Raw genomic sequence first — 27,908 nt, forward strand, 5'->3', positions numbered from 1 at the left:
CAAGATGAATATAAAAAATGTTAAGTCAAAAAAGAAAACATTACTTTGCTGTCTTTGCTGCCAGATGTCTTCCTTCCAAAAATAGGGTAAATATAAACACTTGGGGTTTTTGCCTTACTCACTGAAATGGTAGAAGGTACCTTCAGGGCAATAAATAAATATTTTGTGAGGGAAGTATTTCAAGGTTTACTAAGTCTTTAAGTTAAAGTGTTCCATAATGGTTTATTTTACCTTTATAAATTACTATGAAAATATTTTATGTAAAGGAATAGGTAGCTCATGAGCAACACTACTTCATGTCAAATTCTGCATCTTCCAACTCTGATTTGCTTCTCTGGTTGAAGGTAAGAGACTGCGGTAGAGGGGACAGAGCAGTGATTAGGGTGGACGACAAGCTGAGTAAGCTGCGCTGAGACTTCAGGTAGAGATTGGCTTTTTTTTTGTGAATCTCTTTTCTCAGTGACATTTCCAAACCAGTAACTATTTGAAAATGGAGTTGCCTTGGTTTCTCTCACCTTGGCTGAAGAGGAACTGTCTTAAAGGAAGAGCTGAGAACAACCTCCGCAGTACTCTGTGCCTTTGTCTTCAGAGCCCTGAGAGACAGAGGGTGGTGGAGCCAACCCCCCCGGGCGGAGGAGCGATTCTGGTCCTGCCCTCTGTGATATGGGGTGCCGTCAACACTGGGCGGTGGGGCAGAAGAGGAACTATGGCAGGTAGCAGACGCAATTACAGTAATTACGGAGGATTATAGGGAAGAGTTTAACTGTGAAGAGGAACCGAAGGAGGCCGCTTCTTTATGTGATGGAGAGGATTTTGAGGGGAGTGCAGGTCCGAGGACAGCTGCTCTCTCTGAAGAGCAAGTGTGCAGAAACTTGACGCGAGGCTTCTCCAGATTGCTGCTGCCTGTAGGAGCTCGCCTGTTGCCAGAACCGCTGATACCTAATACTGGTGGGTTTGCTGGCTGGCTTCTGTGCTAGAAAAAGAAGCCACCAAACTAGACCCACACGAATTCTCGTGTTTCCAAGATGATCTCTGTTGATATGGCTTTAGTCCTAGATATGACCTAGCTCTACATAATAGGGTCAAATAGAAATAACGTGGAAATACAAATGTCACTTTTCATTCTTGCAGAAAACCTTGAAGAGGGCTCCAGCTTCCTTCTTGGGACACATGTAGTCCTATTTGATCCTCTGTTTTAAGGTGAACATACATATGCATGTACAACTAGTCCTTAAGTTTCTGTGCAATTTGCTGACTTCTGTGACATGATCCTGAGATGACTCCAGCTTTGTCGTTACTCTGAGTAGCCCTTTTCTCTAGGCAAGGTCTTCCACTGAAAACCAGCGTGGCATTTAAATTAAAAAAGGTAGGTTTTGGTTAGTATCTACATGAGGAGCCTTCACATTCTAGAAAGAGAAGACTGAGGTGGACAGACAGAAATAAAGGGTATGTGTACATCTTGTTCCCACCTTGTGCTGTCCTTGTAGATGGATCCTTGCTTCCAGGTTTGATTTCGGACAACTTCATGCTTTTCTGCCTCACGTCAGATTTTGCACGCTACCTTCTAGCAGCCCCTTGTGTGCTCTCAGCTCCTCATGGCGCTTTTTTTAGGGGATGCAGGTCCTGGGCAATTTGCTTGGTCCTTCTCTGTAATAATTTCCAGGCTGGAGCTTTCTTTTCTAGAACAGTTGTAGTTACTTCTAAGAAAAAGAGGGCTTCCTCTTCTCAAGTGCTCACTTGAAGCAATTGCTCCCTTTCTAAAGAGAGATGCTGCTCAAGTTGGGGGGGGAAAAAAACCCAACAAAAAAAACCCAAAAAAACCCAAAAAACAAAAAGGAAGGCCCAAACCCCTAAAAGGCACATCAGGAATTTCATTTCTTTAAAAAGCCAGAGGAAGGCACGTCTGCATGGCCTGGGACCGTCTTAAAGGACCCCCAACAAGCAGCTACTGGAGTACAACTATCCCTGTGCCACACAGCAGCTCTCTGTGTGTGCAGCAAGTCCAGGTTGTCCAGGATACCTTGTCTTCCAGAAGGAAAGTGCCTGCTTTTGCTACATATCAGAGATTTTAATCTTTTGTCACAGGCAGCAGGGAGATCTTCAGTTCACAGATTCTTCTGGGAGGAAGAGATGTGGATGTAGAAGATGCAATATGAAAAGTACTGTCAGTCTCCCTATAAAAGAGAGAGATGTGACATAACCCAGGTGTGTAAACCCAGTGGGTTTAAGCTGGAAAAAATCTTTGGGTATTAATCTGGAGGTTTAGCTCTTCTTTCTCATCTTATTTGTACTACATATGGTTGAAGCAGTGTAGTGCAGAAAAGGAAAAGTACTAGGAATGACACTTCTCTGCCATAACTTGGAAGAAAAATTGTTTTGTCCCATGGGGGTAGGAATTAAAATTTGTCAGTGTTTTCTTTAAGTGTGTGTTTTCTTTCTGCTTCGTAATCTCCAGAGAATAAGGTTCCAGAGCCCGTCAGCTTTCCCACATCCTGAGAAAGTTGGGAGTACTTTCTTCTCAGCATGTCTTTTTCCCTTCCCAAGCAGTTGCACAGGAAAAGGCGAGACCCGTTTGCCTCGCTGCCTGTGAGCACTGCTCCTGATATAATGACCCAGTCCAGAGCTGGATGGTGAGGGCTGAACCCTTTTAGTCTTGCTTTCAAAATGGTGAAGTCCCATCCTTTGTTTTTTTCTAATGGTTTCTGGTGGCTGCCACTCATTTCCTACAAGCAGAGCGCTGTGGAAGGGAGGGCAAGGTGTGTACGTGTGGGGATGGGTCGGCGGCTCATTACTGTCTTATTTTGTAGCCTTTGCTGCTTGAATCCAGGGGATGTGTCTGGAAATCATTAGGGAGGAACAGAATGTGCAGCTGTGCACTTTAGCTCGAAAGAAGTGATAGGGAGGGGAAGGGGAGTGGGAGCCATGGTGAGTTGCTGGTACAGGTAGGATAGCAAGATGTACGGTGACTTTAATGGTGCGGCTCCACAGACATGCTTTCTCTATCTTCCCCATCTTGTGTCTCTTCTGTTCTTGTGTCAGCTTTTCCACTACCCACATGCTCCTTTTTTGTTTTGTTTTTTTTATATTTGTTTTCCCATCTCATATTTTGTTTGGCCTTTTGGCTGTTCTCTTGCCCTTGCCTTTGTAAGCTGTCATGCCCAAGGGTTATACATAGTGCACTGGGAACAACGGAGCGATGTACATTTTGGCGCCCAGTGGATCCCAGTACTGCTGGGAAGCCTGTAGCTTCTTATGGGCAAATTTCATACCGACGTGGCGGTGAATAGAAAGGTTTGCTTTGGGCTGAAGAAGGGTGTAGAAACACAGGTCAAAGGAAGGCCTCGTGCCATTTATCTTCAGCCATGGACAAACATGCTGCAAGGATGTGGTTAGTCCAGTATCTGCCATCAATTTTGTTAAGTTATCAGCTCATCCTTTAGATGAAGATTTATTAAAAAAACAGTGGGTCAAAAATGTTTTTACAAATAAAAGGCCCAAAAGTGCGACAAAGTCCCATTTTTTTTCAGAACGAGTTATTGTAAACATGATGAAAAGATAATTAGAAAGGAAACTAATGCAGGCTGAACAAACCTGGCATTTCACATATGACTTTTATCTGAGTGATACACTCCCCAGCAGAAAAAATACCTCATGGCACTGCTTGTTTTTTCCACTGTTAGTATCTTAAAGTATTCCACTTCCAGATCTGAGAGGCTCTGTGTAAATACCATAAACTGTAGCTTTCCTTGTTATTTATTCCAGTGCGGTTTTTTGGTTATATGTATGTTTTGTCATTTTCCCTTTTTTACCTGAGAACTACTGAAAAGCTGTGAAGATAAAAAGGAAACATTTTGTGCCAGGACTTGTTGAGGTTCATTCTGGGAAATAATTAATTATAGAAAAACAATTCATTTTCAGAAAAATAATGGAAATATTTTCAGAGATCTAGTATAGTATCACATTCTGCTTTTGCTTGTGTAAACGCAGGTACGTTGAAGTCCTGCAGTAGCAGTGATGCAGTGTGTATTCTGTAACTTGTGCCATTTTATCTGTGTCCTGGGATGCTGCTGAACAGTGTCTTATTAAAAACCAACAGCAGACTCCTCTTTCCAGGGGATATGAATCTGATAAGCATCAGTCCCTTCCCTATCCCCATAGGAAGCTCCTGCCCAGAGGCAGGCTGAGTTATTCTTAGACTTTTGGAAAGTCTTTCAAAGAGTAAGTTTGTCAGCACGTTAGGACCCACAAGGGAGGGAGAGATGCAAAAAGGAAGGGGCAGGTAGATGGTGACTGGGTCATGACAACCCTCGGTTGCCAGTCAAGGCTAAATGGTCATCTGCCTCAGTGGTACCCTCCTGGCACGTTTTTGATGAGAGCTGGCTGAAGTAAGCACACTGCTCGCCTTTACTTGTTGGTATAAAATAAGAGGGGGTTTATGCATTTAAATGAAACGCTGCCATCATATCATTCAAGGTCACGTTGTGAGTCGCATCCTGCCCTGCCAGCCTATAGGAGGTTCTTTTTTGCAATAGTTGATTAAAATGGCAGTCCTTAGCTTTTGTGCTCCTGCTTACCAAAATACTTATTTTATTCATGTGAAATGCTTGTACACCAACGCATGCAATATGAGAAATGAGCAGGGTCTGGAAACGCTGGTCTGTCCCCAGTCATCGGTGTTAGTGGGATGTGGCAGGATGCATCCCACGGTTGGAGTGCAGGGATGGGGGGCTGCAGGCTGCTCGGGAGGGACAGGCAGGGCAGGACACCCCTAACTGTACAGTCCTCACAGTTAGGGATGATGTGTTTGAGAGCTGCTGGGTGAGGATTAGGGGGGTGGAAAACGAAGCAGATGTTGTAGTGGTGTCTGCTGGATGATTGCCTGCAGAGTAACTCATCAGTGCTATCAGGAGAAGTATCTGGATTGGTAATCCTTGTCCTTATGGGAGATTTCAAGTTCCCAGACATCAGCTGGGAACGCCATACTGCTGTGACAAGCAAGTCTGGGAAATTCCAGTAGTTTGCTAATGATAACTCCTTGTACCCAGTGAGCCAGCTGGGAAAGATGCCCTCCTAGATTTGTTATTTGTGAATAGAGAAAGTCTCATGGGAGACGTGCTGGTAAGTAGCTGTCTTGGCCGCAGCGACCACAAAATGGTTGTGTTTAAAACTGTCTGCGTAATGGGGAAAAAGGACAGCAGAGTTGCTATCCCGGACTCCAGGAGAGCAAATTTGAAGCTATTGAGGGAGCTATTTAGCAGAGTACCCTGGCAATCCGCTCTTGAGGGCTTGGGGTCCATGAGTGCTGGTCAGTTTTTAAGAACCACCTTTGAGAAGCTCAAGGGGAGGCAATTCCGCTGTGCCATAAACCAAGCAAGCGGGGCAGGAGGCCAGCTTGGCTGAACAGGGAATTCCTCCCAAGGAAAAGGAAATTGTACACACTCTGGAAGAATCTAATCGCTGTGGTTCATGTATGCAGGGAGAAGGCATGGAAGGCAAAAGCTGAACTAGAGTTGAAACTGGTCAGTGTTGTCAGACAACAAGAAAGGCTTTTTCAAGTACATTAATAAAATGAGGAGGTCTAAGGAAAGCACTGAACTGCTACTTGTTGAGGGTGGTCACCTGAAAAATAGAGATGAAGAAAAAGTGGAGCTATTCAACGCTTGCTTTGCCTCAGTCTCTAATAATAACAAGAGACCTTGGGTTGCCCTGTCCTCTGAGTCAGAGTACCATGACTGCAGGTACAGTGGCTTTCCATGTTGTGGAAATTTGACTTGTCCATTTCAGTGGACACTGCAATTGTAAGGGACCCATTGCAACAGCTGAATGTTCGTAAGTCCGTGAAGCCTGGTGGGATCCATCCCAGAGTACTGCAGCAGCTGGTAGATGTTATGGCAGGATCCCTCTCAATCATCTACCAAAGGTGTTGGTGCTGTGGGGAGGTCCCTGCTGACTGGAAGCTAGCCAGGGTTATTGCAAATTACAAGAAGGGCATGAGGGAAGACCCAGGCAATTACAGACCTGTTGGTCTAACCTCAGTACCTGGAAAAATTATGGAGAAGACCATACTGGGTACTACTGAAAGACATTTAAAGAACAGTGCAACCATCGGGCATGGTCAATGCGGGTTCCCAAAGGGAAAGTCCTGTTGAACTAATTTAATATCCTTCTGTGATTAGAGCACACGCCTAGTGGATGAGGGGAAGGTGCGGATGTAATTTTTCTGAATTTAGTAAGGCTTTCGATCCTGTCCCTCACAGCATCCTCTGGACAAGCTATCCAACTGTGAGATGAGCAGGTACATGGTCATCTCTAGGTGAGCTGTCTGAGATCTGGCTGAACAGCAGGGCTCAAAGGGTTGTAGTGAATGGGGCTACAGCTGGCTGGTGACCAGTGGTGTTCCTCAGGGTTCAGTTCTAGGGCCAGCTCGGTTTCATGTATTTATCAATGATCTAAATACAGGAGTTGAATGCACCATTAGCAAGTTTGTTGATGATACCAAACTTGGAGGTGCTGTTGACTCTCTCGAGGGACAAGAGGCCTCACAGAGGGATCTAGATAGATCGGAGCATTGGGCAATGATTAATGGGATGAAATTTAACAAGTCCAAATGCCAGATTCTGCACCTGTGATGGAGTAACGCTGGGCACAGGTATAAACTGGGAGAGGAGTGGCTGGAGAGCAGCCCTGCAGGAAGGGATCTGGGGTGCTGGGTGGCAGCAGGCTCAGTACGGGTGGCAGCAGTGAGCCCTGGCAGCCCAGAGGGCAAAGCCCACCCTGGGGTGCATCAAACACAGCGTAGCCAGCCCATCAAAAGAGGTGATTATCCCGCTGTATTTCGCGTTGGTGGGACCTCACCTTGAGTACTGTGTGCAGTTCTGGGCCCTGCAATGTAAGAAGGATACTTGAAGACGTCTGGAGGAGGGCAGCAAAGCTGGTGGAAGGGCTGGAAGGCATGTCCTGTGAGGGGTAGCTAAGGAATTTCAGTTTGTCTGGTTTGGAGATAAGAAGGCAGAGGAGTGACTTCCTTGCTTTCTGTGGCTCCCTGGGGAGGGGAAGTGGAGGGAGGTTCTGATCTCTTCTCCCTGGTATCCAGTGATAAGATGAGTGGGAATGGTTCAAAACTGCTCTGTGGGAGGTTTAGACTGGACACTAGGAAGCATTTCTGTACCAAGAGGGTGGCCAAACACTGGAACAGGCTTCCAAGAGGGGTGGTTGATGCCCCAAGCCTGTCAGGGTTTCAGAGGCATTTGGGCAATGCTTTTAATAGTGTGCTTTAACTTTTGGTCAGCCCTGAAGCTGTCAGGCAGTGGGACTAGATGATTGTTGTACGTCCTTTCCAACTGAGCTATTCTGTTCCATTTTTTCTATAAGGAAAGTTATTCCACTTCCATATCCCCAAAGGAACTCAACATCTAATTTGATCATTTGTGTTTAATTCTCTTCCAGTGGAAATGACAGCCTCCATAAAAATCAGGCTGATATTGTTAAACTGATATTCCAGGAAGGACTGTCAAATTGATGGGTTACAGGAAACTCCAGGGAAAGTCTGAGTTTCACTAGGTCCGAGGAGGAGTGACCCATGACTCTTTAGTTTTCCCAAAGTTAGAGACAAGCACAGCCTCGTAGCTAAAAGCGGTAACTGTTTATTTGTTACTGTGCATTGTCATCAAACATTTATTTAGAAAAAATATAAAGTTATTTCTTTTTACGTAGCTGGCAAACCAGCAGCCTTTGGTTTCCAGGAATAGTGATTAGTAAGTAGGGGGACTGGTCCGTGTTTGGAGTGCCTTGTACTCTATAGGTTCTGCCTGAAACCTCGTAAAGTGGAATATTAACTGGGGAGAGATCTGCTAGCGAGAATGTAAACCCCGGTATCTTTAGTGTGCAGCAGGCTGGCAAGAGAACGCCAGGGTCCCCAGACTAACTCCAGATTAATTACCATCCCTTCCTGACCAACCACAGCATAGAGACAGAAGCAGAGGCTAATTTCTTCTCTTGTGGAAAAGTTTTCTCTTACCCTGTAAGCCAACCTGCGGAGGCAGCGGGGCAGGTTGTGTGCACTGCATGTGTCACCAGTTGATGTCTTGGCTCACAGGATACAGGCTGGCAGTGAGGATTCGTGATTTAGCCTTCTTGATAGCCCATTTTATTAGAGCTTGCAGTTACAGGGTATTAAACCACCTTTTTTTTTATCGTTCGGTGAGATTTCTGGGGCTTCTGATGTGGAATAAATTTTTCCACTATCAAGTAAACCCCTCCGTTCCTGGCATGCGAAGCAGCTGCCTATATTCCACTTCGTGGTTTTACGTTCCCTGGATCTCTTGTTCAGCTCACGTGAAGCTGGGTGACAGGCACTGGTTGGGGTAATACTGTAGCGCTGCTGAATAGGTGTGCGGTGTGGTTTGGACTGGGCTTCAAAGGTACTAAGCTGATCCTATACGACTGTATTAACGAATTTGCCCGAGATAAATAATTTTAGAAGACTTTCACTGTTAGCTGCGCTCTTGGAGTAACACCTACAGGAGATTTAATCTCTCCTAAGCAAATAAATAATATGCAACCTGGATCTGCTTGCAGCATATGTTTTAGTAGAAGGTCTTCCACTTAGAGGCTGAAGTTCAAATGTACCATAAAGGCCAAACAGGTTGAATGTCTCATCTTGATTCTGTCTCCCATCCATTTGTTATTTGTGCAAAATTACTTGCGTGGAGTTTGTTTACTGTATTACAGGCTTACTGCTGAAACTGAAAATCAGGAAATTAATCTAATGCATGGGAGGGAACAATGCAAAAAAGTTAACTCATTTTAAGTTACGGGATTCGTATATAGTCTTGGCTTCTGTGTAAAATTGATCTAAATTCAAACATACACTTAAGTTAGAGGTCCCAGGCAGCACAGAACTTTTACAGCCATTACACAATCTGTTGGCAAACCAGAATTTTTTAAGAATCTTGCATGGAAAAAAATGCATGTATGTCTACTGAGGTGGACCAAAAGCTTCATCTTAGATGTGATGGTATAAGACAGGCCTATTCCTTAGTCCTAACCCAGGAGAAGAATTTTCTTGCCTGTTAGCTAGAAATATGCTCACTTGAGGTGTTAATGGTATTAAAATATTATTCGTGTGAGGCTCAGATGAGATTGGCGATATGTTCAGTCTTACAGGGCCACAAAGAACGTGTTGGGTTTTTTTTATGGGAATGCATACTTGGGCTGCCCCATGAGAAACCTGCGACACTGACATGGTAAGAGGCCATCCAGTCCTGTAGACATCATGTCCCTAGTAAAGGTGACCAACAAAGTATGTGAGAACTGAGCTGCAATGCTCTTTCATGAAGATAGACAAGCCTCACTAAAACTAAATGAAAATTATGTATCAGCACTCTCTAAACTGTTCTGGAAAAGGCTTTATGTCCTTTTCTTTGATGGATTAGTAAAGCTCAGATAAACCGCTCATTTCTATTTATTTTAACATACTTGGCAAAACTCCTCCTAGTTCTCCCTAGCTCTAGTTTATCAGCTGGTGTCATTTTAAGACTATAAATGTGTTGTATGGGCGGCATTTCCTGGCGGGCTTAATCTGAAGTTGAGTGAAATCGGCAAGGAGATCCTCTCTTCTATGCCCTATTTAAACCAGTCTGTGTTTTAAAGGCAAAACCCTCTTGTATTCTTAAAACTGTGTAAGTAGTTAGATTACCTGGGAAAGGGGGACTTTCTGAAAGCTGTGCTTGGAATGTCCAGATGCTAGGCGGCAACTAACTCTTTTACTTTTGGCTGTGTCCTATTTAGTTTCCTCTATTTGATTGGAGCGGAATTTGCCTGGCATGCCACAAAATCCTCAGCAAGACCCAAAATATGGTTTTGGGAAGCCCACTGCCCTCGGGCTGCTGTCACAAAGAAATTCACAGAGGTCAACGGGAAAGACGGTGTTTATCCTAAACAGATGAACCATGGTTTCGGTTACCTTGTTGGTGAGACTAACTGGAATGGGCAACAAAGGATCCAGCTGATGAACGGGCGGTAAGTGATGCACGGGAAAAGGGTGTGTGAATTCCTCCTCTGTGCTGGGTGTCTGAAACTAATTGCATGAGGACTGGAAAAGATAAAGGCCTGGCCAGAGGCAGCGCCGTCTGCCCTCGACACCGAAAGGCAGGAAGGAGATCCTAAAAGTGTCTTGCCCAGAGAACAGGATGAATAATAGGAAAAACAGCGTTACAGCCTTCTGTAAATGGAAGTTATGAACGGAGAGAATGAAAAGCTTATGTACGTAATCTTGAATTGGCCTCCCTGGGTGTGTGAATGAGCACAGTCTCGGCCTGTTTCCCCCATGGGGCTCTCCCTCCTGCGGGGACACAGAACAGACAGCGCTCAGCTGTTCTGGTTGCTCAGGATGGGGGTTTCAGCGATTTTTCACTGCCCTGAGCGCTCTGTGTCAGTGCTCCAGAGGCCCAAAGCTCCCTGTCCCCCCCTCCTCCTCCCTCCCGAGGAAGAGGATGGCATGGGTGTGCAGAGCCCCTGGGAGGCGGGGGGTGCCTGGCAGTGGGCCGTGCGCCTGGCGGAGGGTGGGAGGCTGGGGGCTCAGGAAACCAGTGACTGCAGCCAGGCTGGAAGGGCTTCCTACCTTTGTCTTCTTTTTCTTTAAGAAATTGGAGCCATCAGGGGACAACGATGTTACCATGATGCAAACGTAAAGATGGCAGAAGGTTTGTTTGCCTACCATAAAAGCCCTTTGACCTATCCTTCCAAGGTCTCGGTTGCTTCTTCACTGAGGCAACCACATCTAAAATCACGGTTGATACGGTAAGAGGCCAGCTGATTTCCAGTAGCTACAGAAGAAAGCTGCACAGGAGCTAAAAGAGCATTTGGAAATTAAATAATAAACCATCTATTCTGATAGAGAGGAAATGAAAGCTTACATTCCTGTAGAAATCATTTCTTTGTGATTTGTTAAATCAAAGCAACCTGTCTGGAAAAAAAAATTGTGTTTTTCATCAGAAAATACTTTTTTTCAGAAGACTTCTGTTGACGTTTTAGGAGAACTTATGAGGAGACAAAACTCTGTAAAGCTATCCTGTGGGAAAGTCAAGGGAGCATTTATGATGACTGCATTAAATGTTACAGGTACGTGCCACGGACCTAAGCAGCGGTGTAAACATCCCCCTTCTCTGGGGTACCCTAGAGGGCACGATTTTCTGGATAGAGCTGCCAAATACCTTTTGTGTTTCTTTAGACAAAAATGCGGTTTTCATACACCTGAAACTCCTGGACATTTTGCAAACTTTTTTTCTTTCCCATCCCAAAGCAGCTGGAGCCGGTGTGGCACACTGTCAGCCCAACCCCCTCGGTGTTTAATTTGGGGTGGCGTGTGGCTGTGCCCAGTTTGACCCCTGCCTGCCTCACTGGGACCAGTTGCCCTTCTGCACCCTCTCCTCTTTCTGTGGCTGTTGGCAGATGCTGGGCCTGTGGTTTAGACAAAGCAAAGCAATTATGCGGTGACACAGACACCTACGTGTCTGTGAAAATTATAGGGTATTGCTCCGTGTACAACACACCCTGAATACGGTCCTTCATCCGCTACACCTATAACCTTCCTACTGCGATCAAAATTAAATTTGCAATAAATTCAGGGAAAACAAAGATGAGGTGGCAGAGAAAAATATTTTTTTGAAAAGGAAATACATTAAAATCTCTATTTGGCAGCTGAAAAGCTGTACTTTGCCTGCTCATTATTCCAAAAAAAATACTTTACAAGCTCAGGACTGTCTTAGAAGAAACCAATGATGTTTATTTCTTCTTATAGTAATCTTTCCAGCCCGGGGAGGGCCAGAGTGCAGTCACCATCTGTAAGAGGAAAGCCAGAACTCCGTCATTCAGACCTGTTTTCTTTGGAAGATGTGCCAGGGGCCCATCACTCCCAGCACCTGCGCTCTGCCCTGACGCTTCCCGCTGGGTGCTGCCAACGCTCCTGTGGGTTCCGTGACCCCTGGATGAGTTTGGAGGAAATCAGCCCTTGCACCAGAGCTGTGTGCTGGATCAGATAATCTAATGAGAGGTCTTGAGTTTTCCTGTGAGCTGTAATTGTTGTTAGCCCCAGGGGCACTGCCCAAGGTGGCCGCAGAGAACTTGTGTTTTCTAACAGTCAGCAAGCCTCAGCTACTGGAACCCAAATCTTGTGTGTATGGATGGGGAACGAGACCTTTTAGCTTGGCTGAACCACAAAAGTTACCTCTACATGATTTTTTTTCTGACTATCTACTACCCTTTTTCCTTGGGGATGCGGACATCTCAGCTGCCCTCACTGATGACTGAAGAAATTTTATTTCTTATTTTATAAGAAAGAAAAATACTCAAAGGTCACAGTATCCTCTCAGATCATGCGATTTGCTCCATGACATCCAATGGTTCCTATAATGGAAGTGTTTCTGTAGTAGCGGTGTTGAAGCGACGGTGGGAATACTGGTAGGAATTTACGTTCTGTGTACTTCAAAAGTAGGAGCTGCTTCAAAGCGCTGCCTGTGAAAATACGTGATTTTTAAAGCAAGACTCTTCACTGAAGTAGCAGACTAATCTACTAGGGCATGTATCTGGCACTTCAGTGTTAAAGCAAAGCAAGAATGGTTGAAACGTAAAGATAATCTAATCCTGTGCAACTAGTACTCAAAGGTACACATGCTGGCAATATAGCCCTTCTTTTGGAAAAACAGTAGCTAGCAGAAGGACGTTTATTTCTGGAAAAAGAACCCTGAGAATGCTAGGGAGATTAATTGTAGACATCTTGTTAAAATTTTCAAGACTGAGTTGAACAGTCTCCCTCCCCCGTATTTGGGTGAATTACGGTTCTCTGGGGCCCTGTAATAGGTTATGTTTGTTTTCTACTCTTTGGGAGATAAGTGATAGTTAAGGACAATAAGTGTGTTTTCTGGCTAGGGCAAGCTGTACTTTGTGCCTCGCTGGGACAGTCCTTTGAGCAAGGCATTTTACAGGGCTCAGAATAGCAAATGCAGGGTGGAAATTGCCACGTGGCGGTCCTTGCCAGCTCTGCCACCCATCCGAGTGCACTGTCACCCACAGCCTGGGACGCACTTCCCCTGCTGGCACTGATCTGCTGGCTGGACCTTGAGTAAATCCCCTTCCTTTCTTCCTCCCCCTCCTCCTCCTCCTCCTCCATTTCTGGAATTCATGACAGAGAGGGGTTATGCTGAATGGCTGACCTGACGTTCTCCTGGCTTCATGGACGTCATGCTTTGATCACAAAGGGCATGACGGCTTTTCCAGGAGCCTTGTCCTTGGGTAAGGAAGGAGGCAGTAGTTTGGGATTTAGTCTTTGGTTTTCCAAGAGGTGTTTGATGAGTGTTTCTAGTGGTTTATGTGTGAATTATTTTAACAGAGCAGCTCTAACAGTAGGTCATGCCAGGAATGCGACACCCCTGCCCCCACATACTGCAGAGGAGTTGGCCTTTTCCATGATGGAAGGAGGTTAACTGCAGCTGCAACCACTTGCGTGGTACATCGGCTCCCCTCAAATGCTCTCTGCTTAGGCAGGCATGAAACCATCAAAACACTCTTTTTACTTCTTATTGATTTCCTTCCTTCTCACTCACCTGCCAAGAGCCCTCAGGAGATGCTTATCCCAGAACATGGTTGGGACAAGCTGCAATCAGATGGTTTTTCTGTGCGGCAGAAAACTGGGATTCTATCGCCACCAACCACTGTGTGCAAACTGATGTCTGCACTCGCCTTGTCTGATATGAAAGCTATAATGTCAGACCCACCCTACTTCTCCCTCTTTTACCTAAACCCCTGTAATCTCGCTTCAGATGCTACAGGGATCAGAGGAAACCTATGGGCTGGCCAGAAGGCCATCCCATCTCTGACTTCCATTTGCCGCTAACTTGATGCTAGTGGGGAAGAAGGCGAGCCCACTCCAAGCCTGCTCTGCATTGCTGAGGATGCGCTCCAGCCCTCCCACTGGCACCTGCCTCCTGTCATCTGTAACATGCTCACTGCTCCAAGCTCCTGGGAACAACCCTGGACCTTCAGTGGTTTCCACTCCTTCGTGTCTGAGGGGCTGAGAGAGGCGCTTTCTGCCACGGCTCATAGTAGCTGCTCAGTTTTTATCCAGTGTTGGTAGCAGGACGCCCACAAGTTAACATGGATCGAGGATATTCAGTCCTGGATCACAACCCAGTGAGTGGATCAAACTTAGATCCAGCATACACATCAGGTGAGCAGATCTCATTCTTAGACCTGCCTTAATTAATCCAGGCAGATGTACTTTGCTGCAGTTGGAAAGAAGGCTTGAGGATGATGGAAACTAAGTGTATGACAGCAGACCAAAATAAGTCGCATTCTCCTTGGTGAAGCCCATACCGAAGCCACTGGGTCCCTACCCTGGGGGTGGGAAGGCTTTCCTCACAACGAAGCAGTCAGTCAGCCTGTTTATGGTGATTCATCCAGTGGCCACTTAACAGTAATGTGCGCAAATTGTGAGAGATGATTAATTTTTCTCCCACGAGTCTTAAGGGAGTTGGTGGTAGATGGCTCAGATTCAGCGTTCCACTGTAGCTCTCTGCAGTGGGTGGGATGAATCCCACACCGGAGTCGTGGCCCAGGGGGATGACAAGGTCAGTTTTGGGATGGGTGATTATATCTCGTGTGGCAAATTAGGTTTTATTTAACATTTGAATTAGTTACTTCCGGGAGGAGAAAAAACTCCAAAGAAAGATAAGCATGTTTTGAAATACTGCATCTGTCAGAGACAAAGCTGGATGGGAGTAGAAAATGCAGAGAAATGGAATTCAAAAGAACCACGTTATTTTAAGAAAACAGAAAGAAGTCAATTATTTTAGCAGGTAATTTGGGACAGCCAAGTAGAAGCAAGCCTTGCAGATGAGGCAGCCTGTCAGCAGGTTGAGGAGGGGGATTGGGACCTGTGGCAATCGCGGAGCCACCCAAAGCAAAGACCCTCAGCTCCCTGCCTTGGCTTCATGTGGCCAGGCACAGCCGGGGCTCAAGGCAGGGTGGGACAGGGGGCAACTTCTGTCCCTCTGGGACATTCCTCAGGGTCAAGAGAGACAGGAGGTAGCAGAGATACCGTTAAGAAGAATTTTGCTTTATTTCTGTTTGGAATATAACTTTTTGGATTATATAGTCTTTCACTGACGTCAGAGTAATAAAAAGCACAGACTTAGAGAAAAGACTTGAAACTGAATAAATATTGTGAGATGGGTTTGGTGTTTTTTCGTTAAGCAAATTGAGAGTTGTCCTGGCCAAAAGTGCAAATGAAAATTGTAGCCCAGCTGGTAGTGCTGAAAACTGCTCAGAGTAAACCTGTGTGGCCATGGAATTTCAACAGTTTTGTGGGATTTTCCCTCTGGACACATAACACTTCAGGAGAAGGAGCAAACGGGTGAGCAATTAAGCATATAATTTAAGGTGCAAGGGTTTTATTTTGATCTTAATCAACGGAAACCACTTTTTCCTTCCAAAGAATTGCAGAAAAGCACCTGATGTTCCCTAAAAAGAACAAGCTCTGTTCATGCACCATCACCGTGCCACAGTTCAGTGGCATGTCGAAGCAGGTGCCATGTCTTCTTTCAGCACTGTAAGAAGACAAAGCAAAACCAAAGAACCCCCAAAATATCACTCAAAAAGAAGAAGGGGAGGGGAAAAAATGAGGTTTGTTGAGTGTAGAGGGGTTGTGCCTGTGCTTTGATGCACTCATTGAATTTAGGAGGGCTGGTCTGCAGGCTTGGCTTGCACTTGGGGGCTAGGGGGTACGAAAAAAGGGGTCCTGCTCGCAGGGGAGGAGGATGCTGATGCTCAATCCCTGCCGTTCCCTGCCATCTAGTGGTCTACCAAAACTGTAGTCTTCTGCCCAGCATCTTACGGCAGGATCAGAAGTGAGGGAGGATGCTCCCAGTGAGAGGCAGTGAGCGTTCTGCCACTGCACAGCCAGGCGACTGCGGTGCTTCTGCATCCTTCCATCCGCTCCTCGCTGCCCTTTCATCTTCCTTCTCTTCAGAAGACGGCCAGAGGTCTTGGTCACTCGTTCTGACCTTGTCTAGACTGGCAAGAGCTTCAAAGTTTTACCTTGGGTGCTTGCTGGATAACTAAGGGATTTTGCCAGCGCTGAAGTGAAGGATGGGGATATCACAGATAGTACAGGCTTTTTGGTCCTTTGGTCCTTACTGGACTGGGTGAAGCAGCATCCTCCAGGCTTGAATGCCCTGATGTGGGCAGCCGGGCCACAGGTGTGCTCCCAGCATTGCTACCAGCCATTCCCTGATAGCAGCAAATGGGTGAAACACTGGCAAACACTGGGAAAAAGTTCCCTGGTGAGGGCAACCCCCCACCCCCGGGGCCTTCCTTGATATTTGACCTGTGTTCCCGCAGTGGCATCCACTCTTTCTGTGAGACTTTACCCTCACTTCACTATTTGGAAATAACTATTAGATTAGGATGGTGAACTCAGAGGCCAATGTTTATAATAAGAAGAAACGTGACTTGCAAATGCAGGTGCATGGGCTGCTCCGACAGTTCCATCCCTCCTCTGTACCCACTCATGGGGACTATCAAAGTTGTTCTCTGTGTACACTTTCGGTATGTTGAATAGATTTCAAGCGTATTATTTTTTCCCTGGAAAGACTTCGAGTTGTGTTCAGCTTTTTACACAAGCAGCGGCCCTGCGTGAAAGTAATCCTAACCGGGGTAACATCCAGGGTGGTGTTTTTGCAAGCAGGTTCAGATTATCAGGGTGTTTAGGAAAACCACCTCCCAGAGGAAGTAGGGTGCTTTGACACATTCATCCAAAATTTCCAGTGGTGCAGAAAAGGAAAGACAACAGTGTGTGTTAAAAGTCTGGTACTTTCCACTTCACCCTTTGTGGTAATGAGATAAAGTAAAAACAGGAGATTGCTTTGCCTTTTTTGTTTATATCCTTTCCCATCCCCGCCCTGGAGAAATCAGAGCATATCTATTAGAAGTGGGGTGGGATGGGCAGGTGATTTCCCTGCCTGTGCTGGGGGCAGCAGGGCAGGATCTGGCAGCCTGGACCTGTCCCAGCCCCCATCCAGGAGCAGGGCAGCCAGGAGATGGACATGCCCCATGGACAGCCCCAACCCTGGTCATCAGGCACCCCCCTGGGGACAGGGGTAGAATGTCAGCTCTTGAGCGGGGTCTGCTACCCCACTGTTCAAGCCACAGGTGATGGATGCACCCTCTAGGACACAGAGAGGACGCGCGTTATTGTGGCCAGAACTGGGGCTTCTTGGCTGTGGTCCCAGCAGCAGGTGGTGTGGATGGATTAGGTGCCATGCTCCTTCCCCGTTCTTTGCAGAGAGGTGCTCTTTTTGCTGATGGTGGTTGTTTTGGACCACGGGGAGAAGAGCCACCTCCTTCTTGCCTGCCAAGCGGTCACGGTGGCTGTGGCTGCTGCAGCGTCCAGCCAGGCAGTGCAGCCTCCCCAGCATGTGGGACCCTCTCCTAACTCTGCCTCTGTGGTGAGGGTGCTCCCCGCGCTCCCCGATACATCTAGGAGCATGATGGCCAGAGAGCTTTGACAGATTTTAGCTAAGTTTGTGAAAGATCTAAGCTAACTTCTCTTTCTGGTCTGTCTTCAGACCCTATCCCATGTAAGTGAGATGCCAGAGCATGTGTCTCGATCGCCTTTGGTCAGGATGGGTGTGCAAGGAATTCTTGCAGTCCCCAACCACAGAGCAATGAGCTGAGCTATTTACGTGCAAACCCACCACCGAAAGAGCTCGGTTCTATGTTTGGCCTGATCAGGATGCACACCTCTGGTTCCTAAGGTAAAAGGATACCGTGCCATCTCTTCAGGGGAAGGAAGGAAGAAGTTATGTGTTCCTAGCTCCTTTTTCAACAGTCTTTGCAGTAGGTGTTGGCAGGTGTGTTCAGGCTGAGGATTGTCACAACTCCTGGCAAAATACATGCTTGTAATACAAAAATCAATTTTTAGCTGTATAAAGAGTTTTCACAACCCATACTTCCCTTGACGTGATGCCCCTAAGATTGTTTTGGTGATATTAGGGTGCTATTATGTAATACCTCTCTGTTTTCTGCAACGAGAATGGGGGTTCCAGATCTATGAATTCACACTCTTTTATCCAGCACAGGGCACCGTTTGATTTTATTCTGTCCTGTAAAGCAACCAAGGAATTATTTGAGAACTGTATTTGCTGATTCAGAGAAATACGATCTGAGAAGGTAGCAAGTCTGATTTTTTTTTTTTTTTAGGCATTGTGCTTCAAGAAAGGTGTCAACCAGCTGGAGAGAGCAGGGAGAACAGCAGCAAGACTGCTGGTCTGAGGAAAGGCTGAAAGACTTGGAGTCGTTAAGTCTACTGGGAGAAGTGATGTCTTCAAATACATAAAGTCAAACCCGTTAAGAGGGTAAGAGTGAATGTTCTCCACACCTACTTTAAATAGAATAAGAAGTAACGGATTTAGGTCTGTGAAGGGATTTTCAGGCTCAATATTAGGAAAAGCCTCTATTGGTAGAGGTTATAAGATGCTGGAATATGGTCTTGAGTGGCCAAGACCATCACTACAGGTCTTAAGACACAAGTCAGAGAAAAGCCTGTTTAGGATGGCTTTGGTATTGTGGTCTTCTCCTGGATCAGCCTCCTTTCTCTTGCCTTTTACTCTGCAATTGTAACGCCGTCTCTTTCACATGTACAAATAGGAAACGGGGAGTGTTGAAAGCACCCGGCCCTGAGCAAGCCCGTGTGCCTTCAAAGCTGGCTCTAGTTAAAGTGCAGGCAGGACAAAGGGGTGGCCAAAGTGCCCCATCCAACAGAGATCTGCTGTGATCTTACGCGTAGCCCTGTGTGGCTTTACCAAGAGCAGATGCATCGTATTTAGCCAAAAATGTGTGCCTATGCCTTTCAGGAAGGCAGTTCCGTTTCATTATTGGAACTGACAGCCAGAAATTGTCTGATTTCCAAGCGATCAGCACTCACATTTCCTAGATGTGGAACAGGTGCATTTTTTAAAAATGTGGAGAAATATGCTGCAAAAGCTACTTCGGAGATGACTTAAATTTCTTCTCTTTTTGAGTAGGGAAGAATGTTCCCAGGGCTTTTGGTGCTGGTGGCAGATGCGGCAGTGCTAATTCTGATGTCAGGTATCCTCTTGCCAACAGGCAAGTGCTGCAAACCTTTAGAAGATGAGAAACTGAAGCATTGCATGTCCACCTGACCCAGTTAAAATCTCTCTCTGAGCATTTGTCAGCTTCCACATCTTGGTGGAAACCTGCCCTTCAGCAAGGGCTACACCCCTGGAGGAGTGCTGCAAGGAGACTTGAGGTTCTCCAGGGTCCCAGGGAGATGTTTTGCTCTTGTTTTGTTCACTGAGCTTGCTTCCTGGCACCTGCTCCTGCGATTTGAGGTCAGCCAGAGTACTTTCACACTTCTCATTTGTCTCTGGTTTGTCTTTCCTTTCTCTTTTGCAGGTTTCGAGCTCTGAAGCTCCAACAAAGAGAAGAAACTACACACTGGAGGATGAGAGCTTGCATGGGTATTGAGAGCTGTTCCCACTCAACCTTTGCTCCATCACAAGTCGGTGACCAAAATCAAAGCAGGCTTCTCACACCCCATCACTTGCTTATGATCCACTGTTGCTGCTCTAGTAACGCCTGTTCCCAGCCTGCAGAGAAGAGGAGGCTGGTACATCGCAGGGGGTTGCACCCCCCGAGCAAGGCAGCCGACCATCTCGTGCACCTGTGAGGTCCCCAGCTGGGGAGCTGGTGGTGACACTATAACCACAAACCATGTAAGGTGAAGTTTTGTGTCTGGCTTTCTTACCACGACAGAGGTTGCCACTGTAGTTAGCCATTTAAATGTGATTTTCCTGAGAAAATGGAGGGTCTACTGAACCTACTGTTTTCTTCCGGAAAACCACAACTGTTGATGTCTAAGGCATGGATGAAGGGAGCTGCAAGTTATTTAATTCGTGGTTTTTATTAAATGCAATTGAAATGGCATTTCTCAGAGCTTCTGGGCCTCCACAGGATTTGGGAAAATGCAGCAACATGAGGCTAAATCCCTGATGTAAAGTTTAGGTAGTAGACTTCTGGCTATTAACAATGTAAAAGAGGAATTAAAAAAACCTAGCAGAAGCCACCCCTGCTCCACCATCCTTCCCATAACCCAGAAACACTAGAAAGTAGGCAAGTTTCATAGCGAGCACTGAAAGTCAACTATCCCCTCTCTTTAACTGAGGCGTGCATTGGTTTAGAACAGGTTACGTGAGAGAAAATAAGTGCAGCCCTTGTGACTACAGCCAGAAATGTGTGAGTAGTGACTTCACGGGTTACCTCGAGCTCTGTTTGAAGAACTGTCGTCTGAAGCCTGAATGCCCACACAGCAGGTGGGGTGAGGTGAAGTAGCTCTGTAGATTTCGATGGTGCTGAATCCCTTTGTGTTGGGTAAAAAACCAGCTCTTTGCAACCACAAAACGAACGGTGCTGAGACCTGAGGAGTCATGGTCTCAGTCCCAAGTCTCGCTGTGCAGACCCGTGTTGGTGCACCTGACTGGGTGCAGTCACTCTGTGCACGCAGTCGGTGTGCCTTTTTCCAGATACTACCCAGCTGAGGGGCAAGTCATCCCCAGAAAATATTATTAGCCACAATTTCAGATCGCAAGACATAGCTAGGTAGTTATTAATAAGTTCAAGAGATTCTTATTAGCCAAGGCAGCTTGATTTTAGGAAGTGCTGAGTCCCAGTGCATGTGTCTTGCTGGGGTGGACTGGGGAGATTGCCTGATACGATACTGTGGTTAGTAACCAACAATAATTAAAGTTCCTTTCCGTACATCAGTAGCATGCTTGTTGAGTACCCCTGCTTCTGGTTGCCTTTCCCCTTTTCCCAAGCTGCATGGTGAAAACTGGGGGTGTGTGCTTCTCTGCCAGGTGACAAGTTTGTGTCTCCGCCGCAGAGGTGGCCGAGCTGCAGCAAACACCGCGGTGCTGCTGCGGAGGGGAGTCTTGGCAATGCTATGTGCGGGCGTCTGATAACTAGAAACCAGTGCCTATGCACTAGCTCGTCTAGAAAATCTCATCTAAAGAGAGAATTTGAGTTGGTTTATCTGAGAACAAATGCCACTTGGATGAAAACCCAGCCAACGTATTGCTAGCTTAAAGCCAGCAAAGTTTTACTCTTCATTTGTGCTAAACGATGGCTCCCGTGTTCTCAGTTAAGTCCGGTTACATCCCATGCCAAGCACAGCCTTTACTCCAAACTTCAGCTGATGGAGCATGCAGCCTGACTAAAACCAATTGTACAAGACACGTAATTAATTATACAAGTCCACTATAGCATAACTCCTGTCCCACAGGCCACGATTCATAACAGTTAGAAGCTCAGCCTCTTGAATGTGTTTCCAGACCTGGTTATCCCCTGTTGCTTTGGCTCTCCTCCTTTGGCTGCCTACAGTGGCTGTGGCAGTCGTGGCCCATCCGTCTGTGTGTACGTGCGAGGAGGCAGAAAGGGAAATCTGCGTTGGGGCGAGCGATGTAGGTGTGTTGGTCAGTGATGCAAAGGGCACAGTCTGGTTACCTGTAGGAAACAGGGAGTACGAGTGCGGTTAATTCATGTGACTGACACATGCCACCGACCTGTGTGGGTGGAAATGGGGAGTTACCTGGTTCCCAGGCGTTTTCCTTTTCATTAGGTGAGCAGGAATGAGCATGAGCAGGCCTGGCCCAGGGGGAGGCTTTTTGAATGCAAAATAGTAGTTGCCACTTAAAACTCAGAGGAAAATGAGATTTCTTCACTCTGTATTGAGGGACGTGGGGTTGTTTTCATCTCGAGCTTCATAGTTAACTCTGCCATCCCCTAGGCTCGGGTGGTCTCCTTGGGGATCTTTATCTGGGTGCCCGCTCAGGTCTTCCTCTCCTGCTGTCTGTCTCCCTCTGAAATCTGCTCCCCTCTCTTCCCCAGCCACCATCCGTGTGTCTGCCTCTCTCCCTGGTTCCCGTTCGCCTGGGCGGACATTTGTTGATGTGAAATGGGGTAGGGAACCAGAGCCATGGAGACCGCAGAATGAGGAACCCTGTGCAAGGAGCAGGATGGGGAACAGCCCACCCAGGGACATGGGTGTTTGCCTCTTCCCTCAGCCTGCAGGTGCTGTGGTCTAGCCTCGGGGCTCAGCTCCAGGCTTGCATCCTCCATCCCCTGGTGAGGACGTGGGATATAGGGAGACCCAGGGAATGGTAGCACTTGCCTGGAGGCTGGAAAGATCCAAGCAGGCGACACGGGGAATGGCAGGGGGTGCAGGGAGCAAGGCTTTGGCGTGGAGCTTGGCTGCTGAGTCCCGACCCATCCTATGTTTCCATCTGTCTGTGCTGCCCCTTCTTCCAGCACCCACTGCCTTAGCGGTGCAGGTACCGCAGGTACTGCAGGACCCAGGTGGAGCAGTGGGGCGAAGCGAGGGGCGAGCATTGGCTGTACACCCTGTCTCTTTGCCCTTGGGAGCACTCCTACAACTTCCAGCCCTGGACACTCTTAGGGGGAAAGCAGCAGGAAACTTAGCAACGTAGGGTGATGCCTTTTTCTTGGAGGCGCGAGCTCTGCTTCTCACGTTCATGTCGCTGTAGCGCTCCCTTCGGCGCTCTCCTCGCTGCCTGAGAGCCTTGTGAGCTGCAGTGGGGTCAGGCTGCCGCCGGGTTGTGGTGGGAAGTATTGCAAAGCAGGTAAGTGGAGAAGCAAGGCTCGGCGAGCTGCTGCTTGGTCTGGCAATATGAAAAAGTTTGTGGTTTGCCAGAAGCAGCCCCCCATCCGATAGGCATTTGGGGGCCAAGAGTTGGCAAATGTTTAAGCCTCACGCTCTTCTAAATTTTGTATGTCTTTATAAGGAAGCACAATGGGGGGAATAAACGGATAAAGCAAAATGAGGATGGCTGATGTGTTTTACCACAAGCCTCATCATCTCATCTGGCCTTGTAGGAGGTTTGTGTGCTGTGCTGGTGCTTGGGAGGGTGGAACCAGCCAGGTGTCCCTCCCGTGCAAGAAGAGATGGCAGTGACGAGCAGTAACGTGCTTCACTGGCATTGAGCCCTTCAGCTCCTCAGGCTTTGCTGTTTGCCTTCCACGCGGGTCTGTGGGTGTAACGAAGAGCTGCAGAGCCGTGTTTCTGTTCTTCGGGCTTCCTGTGTGACCGTACCCATACAACGTATTTGGGGCAAAAGCAGCAAAGGAAAGACAAGTAGAAAATTCTGTAATATAAATCGGAGGCCCTCTGACCATGTCTTAGGGAGGCTGCAGAGGTGCTGTACACCTCCCACAGAATGGGTCCTGAGCCTAGTTGTTTCCTATAGTGCACCGTTGTGATTCTGCCGTTGTTTCCTTTAGTGCGCCGTCGCGATTCTGCCGTCATTTCCTTCAGTGCGCCGTCGCGATTCAGCCGTTTCACCGCGGGGTTTAACCCAATACCGGCTCCTTTCAGTCCCATGCTGAGGGCACAGGGGAATCACGAGGCTGCCCGGCTCCCACTGGGGTCCTGCCCCTCTGCAGAAGCTGGCGCCCACCCACCGAGCCCTAACACAGCCGCCGTTGGGCGCGATGTCTCCGGGGTGACATGATGTTACCGAGAGGTGCGCTAGAGGATCGAGATGAACATGTAGCAGCTTAAGTGACATAGTACAGCCCTTCCGTTCATGGGCCAGTTTTAAAGCCGATGGACGGTGGAAATAACAACTTTTTTCTTTTCTTGGAAAAGGTGGTGAAAACCGAGCGATGCTGTGATTGATCTGAATGGCTCATCTGCACCTTAAGAGGCAGATGGTTTCAGTCAACACCTTTTGTTTCCCTGCTTCAAAAGGCACAGCCTTTCAAATCGTTTGCTTTAAAAGATGAATTTACCGCAGGCTCCTGTGCTTCACTTGTCTATGCTAGTGTGTCTGACGGTGAGGTGGTGAGGTACTTCCTGCCTGTCTACCAGAATCTCATTGTCCAAATCGGACTTGGCTCCCTGGGGACCTGAGGAAGTTCAGCTTTGCTGTACAGGTGAAACAAGCCACGTGAAGATTCTGCCAGGCTTTGTCCTCTGGATGCTGCAACACTTCTTCCCTGTGTGTTCGGTCTCGTTCTAGGTCCCAGCTGCCAGTCATCATCCTGGGGCTGCTCTGAGCCGACCTGCTGGTGGTTTCAGCTCACTGGGATGACAGAGGGAAAGCTGTACGTGCCCAGATGGATGCACTGCCGAGCTAGCTGGAAACTCAGACAGGTAACCTGCCTGTCCCCAGCACCCCTCCTTACCTTCCTGAGGGTCTTTGGACCCTTCCTCATACATACTATGGTATGGGCAGAGTATTGCGAAGCATCCTCGCCAACTGTATTGTTTCGCACGCACTTGTTCTCTGGAAGGATGGACTTTTTACTTTCCCCCTTCTGCCTGCAAAGGCTGTATCAGATCGTGGAAAGCAATCGGAGAAGTTTCATGCCTTTTGTTCAAATCATTTAAGCTCTCCACTGAATGGCTGTCCTTGTTTTTCAGTTTAAGACCACTGAGGTAGTATCTGTTTCAGAGAAACATTTTTTTTCTTGTTCTGAAAGCTACTTGTAGACTATGAAACTAAGTGTACCTTTATCAGCTGAGCAATAAATGCAACTAAAGGTCGATTTCTGGGCTTATTCATACCGAACTTGCTCCAAGTTTCCCATTCCTTCACCTAAAATAATTAGTCTCTAGCCATGCAAGGACTGGCCCACTAAAACAAAAAGTTCAAACTGAATTTTTCTAAGAGACAGTTCTCCTTTTTTTTTAGTGAGGATTACCAATGATTTACCAAATTGATCATTTATATATTAAAAAAAAAAAACAAAAAACCCAAAAAAACCCACAACAAAACCCAAACTAAAATGTCAACATGTCTAATGGCTCGAACTGACAACTTAGTGCAGAAACAATTACCGCTGAGTTTTATGTACACAGACACGGCGACTGAGTTTAAAGGTCGGGGGGAGGCAGAGCAAGTGTACCGTGTGTGTAATAAACCATTCAGCTTACCTAAACAGCAGGGTGAATGTACACCGTGTGTAACAGCTATGGTGTTAGCTGGAGCGATACCAAGATAAAATACAAAGATAGTGTCTTATTTTCTTCCATTAACTTGAGTGCAAATCATCTGGTGTGTTAGGTGCAGCCTGAGACCTAGTACATCCTTCCTTTCCAGATGCCATGGAAATTTTTAAGCAAGTTCAAGACTCTCTGCTCACTGCTGTATACCTCTGGTGCAAATATTGATAAGAGTAATTTTTGAGAGTGGTGTTTTGCAAGAGCAGATGGATGGTCCCCAAGCGAGAGCTGAAGAAGTGGTGCAGAAGAAGGGTGTGAGCGTTCTTTTCAAACTTCAAATGGCACCCTGGTCTTCACCTCCTTTTTATCTTCTTTCCTGCAAACCTGAGCATGCAGCTTAATCACTTTTTTGTGCCAGTATTGGGAGGAAAACTTAGCTTGATGCAGTTATACACAGCTACTTGTTAAAAAAAAAATAAAATTGAGTTTGGCCGGGGTCAGTCACTGCTGATCATTTGTTATTTCCATTGATTGATTGTGGACAAAAGCAATATGCGATAACTTAGCTAACCGATCATCCCATCAAGAGAAAACCGGTGTGTGCTATATTTCAATATTTCCTCACTCCTTATTTAAGAGAATTCTTTGTAAAAGGAAAATACCCTTCTCCTCCTTCCCTGTCTTCCACAAAACACACGCACACACTCAAGTACTCACTTGATTTTGGTTAATGATGGCTTTAGACTTTTGTGGTGCTCAAAGAACTTTGCAAGGAGATAAACTGGAATGAAAACCTGAATCCTTGGAAGAATGTTCTTAGAAACTCAAAGAAAAATTCTCCCACAAGCATTCTTGCCTTTACTTGGGAGAAATTAACCTGACTCGTATTGTCTTCCTCATGGATTCATTTTACATGTTTGTATCCTAGGAAAACCTTCCCCTTCTCCCCTTTGTCCGTATTCAAACCGTAATCAAATCAGACTAGAAACAGGATCCTGAAAAAAAGCAAACGAGAAAGCTGGCTGCTTTTATTCCCCCATATAAGACAAAAACACACAGTGCAAATACCCACCCATCGACACAGGCTGTGTTTTGAATTCTGCCGTTATGGGGGAGCATCCGTAGGTTCTTCCTAACGAAAGGGAAGCTTTCCCAAAAGAGAACGGAACAATGTACTGGTGAGAAGCTAGAACTGGGGCTGCATGCCCCATGGTTGTCTGCAGGAGTCTTTGCCATTTTTATTTATTTACATTAACGCAGGCATGTTCTGTAAATTCATTTTCTACAGTTAGTTCTCTTCTCTGGCATCTTTCTGCAGCAGCAGAATGATTTAACGCAGCCTATGTGAGGACATCTGGGCTTCCAGGTGAAACTGGGATGGAAGGGATAACAGGATCGTGGTGCTGTCCCCTAGTTCTCCTTGTGCCACTTGTTCCAGGATTTCCCTACTCAGTTTATGAAATCTTTCTTATTATCACCACTGAACCCCAGACTACCTTTTCCTCATTGCCCCTGCTCTCTCATTTCCTGGTCTCTTGCTTCTTACCTATTTGTCTTATTATTTTCCAAATAAATCTTTATCCTTCTCCAAAATCTGCAAATTTATCTATAAATTAATCTCCTGGTTTCAGCTGGGATGAAGTTAATTTTCTTCTTAGTAGCTGGTGCCTTACTGTGGTTTGGATTTGGGGTGAGAACAACGCTGATAACACACTGATGGTTTCAGTTGTTGCTGGGTGATGTTTATACTAAACCAAGGACTTTTCGGTTTCCTGGGCCCTGCCAGCGAGAGGGCTGGGGGGGGCGGGGCACAGGAAATTTGGAGGGGACACAGCCAGGACAGCTGACCCAAACTAGCCAAAGGGATGTTCCATAGCATGGGACACCACGCTTGGTATATAAACTGGGGAGGTGGCCGGGGCCAGCTGATCGCTGCTTGGGGGCTGGCTGGGCATCAGTCAGCAGGTGGTGAGCGATCGTGTTGTGCATCACTTGTTTTCCTTTATCTCTTCCCTTTGGATTTCATTCCTCTCCCTTTTTCCCTCCTTTTCGCTTCAACTTTGCTGCTGTTGTTGTTGTTATTACTATTGTTGTTGTGGTGGTGTTTTTTTGGTTTATATTATTTCAATTACTAAATTGTTCTTATCTCAACCCTCAAGTTTCCCATTCCTTTCTGATTCCCCTCCCCATCGCTCTGGGTGAGGGGCAGTGAGCGAGCGGCTGTGTGGGGCTCAGTTACCAGCCGGGGTTAAACCACAACAATTCATCTCTCTTACAAAGTCCTCCTTTGCCATCTATTTTTCTAGCCACTTAGAATACATTGCTTTTAATCCTCTTTCCTCCAGCTTGCCCTTTGGGAGCTCTGCAACCCGTTTGGTGCCCTTTGGTCCCCCCAGCCCTGCCCCTGGACTGACAGCTCCGGTCACATCTTCTGCATTCTGCCCGTCTGATTTCTCTGCAACTGATTGCAACACCTGGGTGAGTTCATGCTAGCCACATATGCGAGTCTTTCTTTTCACTCATTTTCCTCACTGCGGGTCATTTTTTGTGTTACGCACAGGGTCTGAACCAAATCGAGAGGGGCTTTAGGTGCCTAAACTCTTACTGGAACAGTACTTACAAATTAATATGTTTTAACAGGAATTTTGGTGCCTACAGTACCTTTGTGGTGAAGAGCCTTGGTTCCTCGCCTCAGCTCAGCCGGGGTGATGTCTCACACCAGGCAAGCCGTGCTGTCTGGGCACTGAGGGTGTCACTAGGTCCAGTTCTGGTCCTACACCACATTTTGTGCTACACAAAGTTTTGTTCTCGGGACATGGTTATGCAGGACATGGTCAGGATTTGGTGATGGAAAAATTGAAACATACCAGGC

At 46.8% G+C, this 27,908-nt stretch overlaps 1 protein-coding gene across 3 annotated transcripts; it reads left to right on the forward strand.

The window, feature by feature from the left end:
- Positions 1-25: 25 nt before the first annotated feature.
- LOC114012624 (uncharacterized) lies at positions 26-27,908 on the forward strand. 3 transcript variants are annotated; one of them, XR_008746813.1, is made up of 9 exons: positions 378-731; positions 9,790-10,020; positions 10,644-11,121; positions 11,801-12,555; positions 13,818-14,224; positions 18,256-18,410; positions 19,471-19,790; positions 24,111-24,244; positions 27,382-27,908. XR_008746813.1 is itself a non-coding variant. In XM_055801673.1 (5 exons), the coding sequence occupies exons 1-4, from the start codon at positions 664-666 to the stop codon at positions 12,039-12,041; spliced, it is 609 nt and encodes a 202-aa protein (XP_055657648.1). In that variant the 5' UTR covers positions 26-663; the 3' UTR covers positions 12,042-12,555; positions 13,818-17,823. The 3 variants fall into 3 exon arrangements, 1 of the variants encoding a protein (XP_055657648.1); XR_003555193.2 differs by having other exon boundaries at positions 379-713; XM_055801673.1 differs by lacking the exons at positions 18,256-18,410; positions 19,471-19,790; positions 24,111-24,244; positions 27,382-27,908 and having other exon boundaries at positions 26-713; positions 11,035-11,121; positions 13,818-17,823.

The sequence above is a fragment of the Falco peregrinus genome, chromosome 4 (assembly GCF_023634155.1).
Source record: "Falco peregrinus isolate bFalPer1 chromosome 4, bFalPer1.pri, whole genome shotgun sequence".
NCBI classification, from domain to species: domain Eukaryota; kingdom Metazoa; phylum Chordata; class Aves; order Falconiformes; family Falconidae; genus Falco; species Falco peregrinus.

Bases quoted from the DNA above. Each gene is read 5' to 3' on its own strand.
- LOC114012624 (XM_055801673.1), top strand. From the start codon at position 664: ATGGGGTGCCGTCAACACTGGGCGGTGGGGCAGAAGAGGAACTATGGC. The intron at 10,021-11,034 runs GTAAGTGATGCA...TTGACGTTTTAG, and splicing joins ATCCAGCTGATGAACGGGCG to GAGAACTTATGAGGAGACAA. The intron at 11,122-11,800 runs GTACGTGCCACG...TTCTTCTTATAG, and splicing joins GACTGCATTAAATGTTACAG to TAATCTTTCCAGCCCGGGGA.